This window comes from Nestor notabilis, unplaced genomic scaffold (genome assembly GCF_000696875.1).
Source record: "Nestor notabilis isolate BGI_N333 unplaced genomic scaffold, ASM69687v1 scaffold4473, whole genome shotgun sequence".
In the NCBI taxonomy this organism is placed as follows: domain Eukaryota; kingdom Metazoa; phylum Chordata; class Aves; order Psittaciformes; family Psittacidae; genus Nestor; species Nestor notabilis.
In genome coordinates this window covers 6,636-12,072 of record NW_009923215.1, presented here as the reverse complement: position 1 = coordinate 12,072, position 5,437 = coordinate 6,636, and the positions used below count along the sequence as shown (strand labels likewise).

The 5,437-nt window shown below is 34.5% G+C and overlaps 1 protein-coding gene across 1 annotated transcript in view; it reads right to left on the bottom strand.

The window, feature by feature from the left end:
• Window positions 1–477: 477 nt before the first annotated feature.
• Window positions 478–5,437, bottom strand: part of LOC104403782 (phosphorylase b kinase regulatory subunit beta-like) — a 10,513-nt gene continuing 5,553 nt past the window's right edge. Inside the window, exons 3-6 of the mRNA XM_010012027.1 lie at window positions 4,745–4,874; window positions 4,235–4,342; window positions 2,795–2,935; window positions 478–800 (exon numbers count right to left, since the gene is read on the bottom strand). Of these exons, the coding sequence (XP_010010329.1) occupies window positions 663–800; window positions 2,795–2,935; window positions 4,235–4,342; window positions 4,745–4,874 (517 nt within the window). The 3' untranslated portion in view covers window positions 478–662. The remainder of the gene's footprint in view (window positions 801–2,794; window positions 2,936–4,234; window positions 4,343–4,744; window positions 4,875–5,437) is intronic.

Sequence of the window (5,437 nt, the reverse complement as noted above, 5' to 3'; positions counted from 1 at the left end):
GTTTTCTTGTTATCATTTGTTTCCCTTGTTAACTTACAGATGTTTAAACAACAATTGGGAAACTGCAGTGATATTTACTGCTAGAGATAAAACGTTGCTCTATTAGGATGAAGACTGTATATCAAGGTATCAACTGGTAAATTAAAAAAAACGAAGCTAAATGTATGCTGTCAATTGAATTGATGCAGAAAAACTTAAAGAATAACAACTACTTAACCATCACCTCTAATTTGTGTGTGGAATACAAATAAAATAATCCAATTTTCCTATTTCCACACTGATTGGTATGTGTGTTAATTATAGTATTTACTGAATTTCCTTTTGGAATTTAAAATAAACTTGTTTGCAATTGTAAGTAAAATAGAGTTATAAAGACAAAAGCACATACTGCATTTCTCTTGAAGTTACGAACTATTTTTAAAGCTTTAAGATCATAAATACAATCCCATTGAATTTAACCAAATACCATATGACTAACTTGCTGCATAGTTGAGAAAAGAAAAAAATAGGTGGCACTTTGTATCTTTAATGGCACTTCTTTCAGCATAGTTTGCATTTGTATTACTAGTCAGGGTTACGTTTCAAAATAGTATTTTCATATATGCATGAAAAATACACAGAACACTAAATAAAGCAACAACTCCTATGCTGTTTTTCAAGCTTTAGCTAACAGTACAAGGATCATCATTGCTTGGTTTCATTTCCCCTTCCAGCAATAAAGTGATCACAGCCTTACTCAAGTAACTGCATGTTCCCTTTTTTCCAAGTGGGTGTGTGTTGTAGAATGCAGTCATGTCATCCTGCAGGAAAGGGAAAAGATGTTTCTGTTAGTGTTGATTATGTAAAGTAGCCAAACACAGGTGAATGGGAGGAACATCACAAATACACTAGAAATGCAAACGTGTTTTTCAGACTTCTAACATATAGTAGTACAATTATGCTCAGTTTTCAGAAATCTCCCACATACGCTACCTAAATATGTGGAAAACAGATTACTGAAATACATTGCATATTTTTTTTACTGAGTTTTCCAGTCCTGTAGAGATACCACCACCTTATTATTTTTTTAAATGTAACAGGTGTCAGAGAACAACTTCTCTCTTAACACATGCAGTGAGATGATTACTATGTGGTTAACTTACTATGCTGCCACAGTATGATTGTGAGCCAGGCCCTTGGATGTACATTTAGAGATAATGACTACATATTTATTTGGAAGAAAAGAAAAATTTTAAGTCAGACAACTAACCACAGTTAACACTAATTCATTAATCAGATCAACAAAATAGGTGTTCTTCACTGAACACCTGTTTTGCACGGTTAATGATGTTAAACGTCTGCTTATTCTTGAATCATGTATTGGCTGCTATAATAAAGGTTCAATGCTTTAATCCAGGAACCTGGTTATTTTTATTAAATCAAGGGCAGAAATTGTGTGGTGAAAATGTAACACCTGTAGTTTTAGGATGTATTTGAAATTACTGGAGTAAATATTTTTGACATTAATTACATGGTAAGAGGGAATTAATAAAGTTCAAAATACTTGCAAGTCAGTTTAATGGAAAACCATAGTTCAGACAAATGAGTTCTTTTAGCTATGAAAACTTGAGACAATTGTCATCAAAACAATCCTAGAGAAGCTACATTTAACATATACATAAATGTACATTTAACATATACATGTACATTCAAATATGGGAGATTCTGGTTTCCGAAAATTTTGATGTAAGGAGTTGGAATTTCTAACAACAGTTTTAAAGATATTATTCACAACTATAATCTGGAATTTCCTTCTGAGACAAAAAGGCATCATTCTGTGTAGATCTGGAAGGATTTGTAAAAAAATCCTTCACTTGAATGGAGGTTATGGCAGCACCAGTAAAAATTGGGGTTTGCATGGGATTTTTCTTTCTTTTTTAGCCATTCGGGACTTCCAGTTTGCCACAGAAGTCAGTAGTATATTCAAGATACTGTGTGGAGCAATTTGTGTGGATAGTAGTTCTGATTTTGCTACGGCTGCAAACACACTACCTTCCAAAATGGCCAGGCCAAAAGAATCATACTTTCAAGAAAATTGTGTCCTTTTAAAAACAGAGGTGTTGTGCAAGGTGGTATGTTGCTAAGGTAGCTTGTTTTGCTTTCAAATCCTACTACAGAAAAGTACTGGCAAAAAAGTGAACCTTGAAACTTTTGAAAAAATTATTAAGGAGCACTTCCTCATCTTTCACAGGAGCTAAATTCAGCAACAGAAGTGCTGTTGTGTAACAGGATGTTATGAATACATTGGTTATTCAAAGCTAGCACAGATATTTCCAAGTATATTGTGCGCAATAAAACACCAGACAGAGTGAGGAAGATCATCCTCAGTAGTACAGGGACTTGTCACACTCATACTTCCTCCTTCAACCACTTTAATAAACCTGGCTTTAGCACACAATTTTAAAGCTCTGAGGCACCAAAACTTGCAGCAAGAATACTTAGAGGTCTTTAACGATTAAGTTTCATTTATTTAAGCCTTAGAGATTAAAAGCTTGCTATGTCATGAATGCAACTCTAGCACTAAAATCAGTAGCTAAGAAGAGTTTGAATTCACAGTTTGGTAATGAAGTAAGTGCCCATCTTTTATCTCTGCTCTTTGCAGACTTAGGCAGCACCTGGGTATATTTATTTCTTATTTGAGTTCCATTCCGACCTCCTATCAATTGCTTTTTATTCTGAGCCTCACATAATTAACATTTATAAACACACTTGAGTAAGAATAGTAAATTCTGTAAGTTAGTGATTTTTTTCTTACTTGCTTTTCAGCTCCCTTTGGATGGCTGTTATCTTTCTTAAAGTCCTGAAATGCTTCTTGCACCACTTTGTCCAAGTCCACTTTGTCCTGGAACTCTAGCTCAGGATTTCTCTCCAAAATGACAGATATAACCATCAACAACTAGGAGGCAGAAAAAGACCGTAAGACTTCAAATTTACCTTTTTTTTTAGTTCAGGTTACATAAAAGCACTCTTAATAATTGCATATGCCTCTTTCATGCAGGAGGCCATTTAATAATGGGACAGGTAATAGTGCACAAATAAGAGAATTCTGACTTTGATAAAGGAATCACTGGAAAAAGCAGGCTTTTATGACAGTTACATTTTTTGGTGACTACCTAGTTAAGGGCACTGTGTAAATGATTGACATCAACATCTAACTTTGCTAGGAGCCAGGGAATTATTTTCCAGTTTATTCAGTTCACTGTATGGCTGCACAAATGCTAGTGGTCAGCCAGTGGAGAGGGTGAAAAGCAGTAAACACTGAACCCCATAGCATGTGATATTTAGAGGCATAATCACGTATGCCATAATATTATTATACCAAAGTTTATAAAAAAATTAGTAGACGCCAATGAAAGGTTTCAGTTTAAGAGAATTTATATTCCTCGTATCTGGAAAGAAATTTAAAAGAGGAAGGCAAACATGATGAGTGACCTGTCATAGTAACTACAGGTGGGCAGTAGAGTCTATATTGGTCATCTTGGGTTTCAATAATTGTGTTATCTTTTAGCAAAAATTGGGAATGTTCCAGCAAACAGTATGACCATTAGTTGTTAGCCAGAATTGAGACGGATTTGATTTCACTGTGGAGGAATACTCATAAGCACCGAGGCATGTCCTTGGGAACTAACAATGAGCGCTGCTGACAGCACAGATGCCAGTGACCAACAGTTTGGATGCTCTTGATCTGTTCAAAAAGAATACATTATATGCAGTGGTGGGGAAGGGGTTTAAGTAGCCTCTTACTTTACTAGGTATAAGGAAACCGGAAGTTAGTTGATTCAGTAGCATAAAGCTAGACAGCCATAGCAAAATGGGAAAGAAAATCTACTGCAGGGAAAACTGATATTTTAGAGGAGTTTTCCCCTAGACCTCGAAAATTTTTAGGAAAGGGCATGGCTTAAGGACTTGAAGGAAATCTACTCTGGAACTACTCATTTTCACTTGTGACCTAATTGCATTGGTGCTGTCATTAATATTTATCTATTTGCTAAAGAGGAAGAACACCAAGAACTTCATTTATTCGTAACATGTTAACAGCAACCTCATTAATCACACAAAAACTATGGAGAAAACAGTGTCTGTATTTAAAGTGCTATTTCTTCAAATAGTTGAGTCTTGGTTACTTTTTGCTTTCCTTTTAATCTGTAACATACTTATGTACATTATAAAATTCCATTTGTTATAGGCCACAGACCTCTACAATAATTTGCCTGTATTCCGGTTGATCAATATTTTGCAGCATATCTTCAACTAGAAGGGAAAAATTCATTTCATACATCGTCATATCCGATAAGGTTGGTTGCTGAAAAACAAATCATACTTTTACTCAAAGACCATTTAAGCTAAATCAAAATCACGCCCAGCTAAAGTCTATTTGCTGGCCAAATAAATAATACTCAACTAAGAAATATGACCACTTCAGGATCAAAAAGGGAGTTGTTTTCAGAGTCCTTGACTTGGAAAGGGTCTTCTACACTTATGCTTTTACAAATATGTATAAACTGACTTACATTCTATTCTAATGGTATTTTACTCAAAACCAAAATGAAAACTTGATTCTTTTTCAAATAATTTTTTTTAATCATAACAGGAACAAACTACCCTAAGTAACACATTACAGCATAAAATAGACATTAACAATAAAATAATTTAACATTAATAGTCAGACAGAGTAGAAATAACTGATTATCTGTGCTGATTTTACCTGTGGTAAAAACTTCCCTGCCACTATTAAACCATTAGGGGTTCTCTCCAAGATCTGCCACACCCGATCATAGAATCCAGCAGGAGTTCGATTGAGAGAACCGTCTATCTGTCTTCTGTTTAGCCAGCCTCTGCAGACAAAGAAAATTGGGAATTTGAAGTAAGAAACTGTTACAAATAAATAACCAAGCCATGTTTTCTCATATAAGCCAGTGAGGTTAAGTGGTGATACCAAATACATATTAATGATGTATATACAATATATATGTTGTGCTTTCTGGCATGTTACACTCTAAAGCAAACAAAATCAAGATGCTAAGCCTGTAGAGGTTTGAATATTATTCTGATGTGTGTGTTTGTGGTTTATCTAACTGGAAACTCTGAAACCTATCCAGTGCAGTACAGTAACAACAGCAGTAGGCTGAATTCATCAAGTCTAATCAATTTAAGTCACCATAAACTAAAACATACATAAAACATAAGTCAGTGTCCGATACCTGTACCTGTGACAGTCAAATTTACACACACTGGAAAAGATTAGTATTAACTATAACATTAAAGTTGTTCTATAGTACTACAATAGGCAAAACAATTATATAAATACAGCTCAGTGAAATTCTGCTTCTATAAAATACATAACGTAATAGCTTATGGATTAGAAACACCTATCATCCTAATTTAAACACCAGGTTAG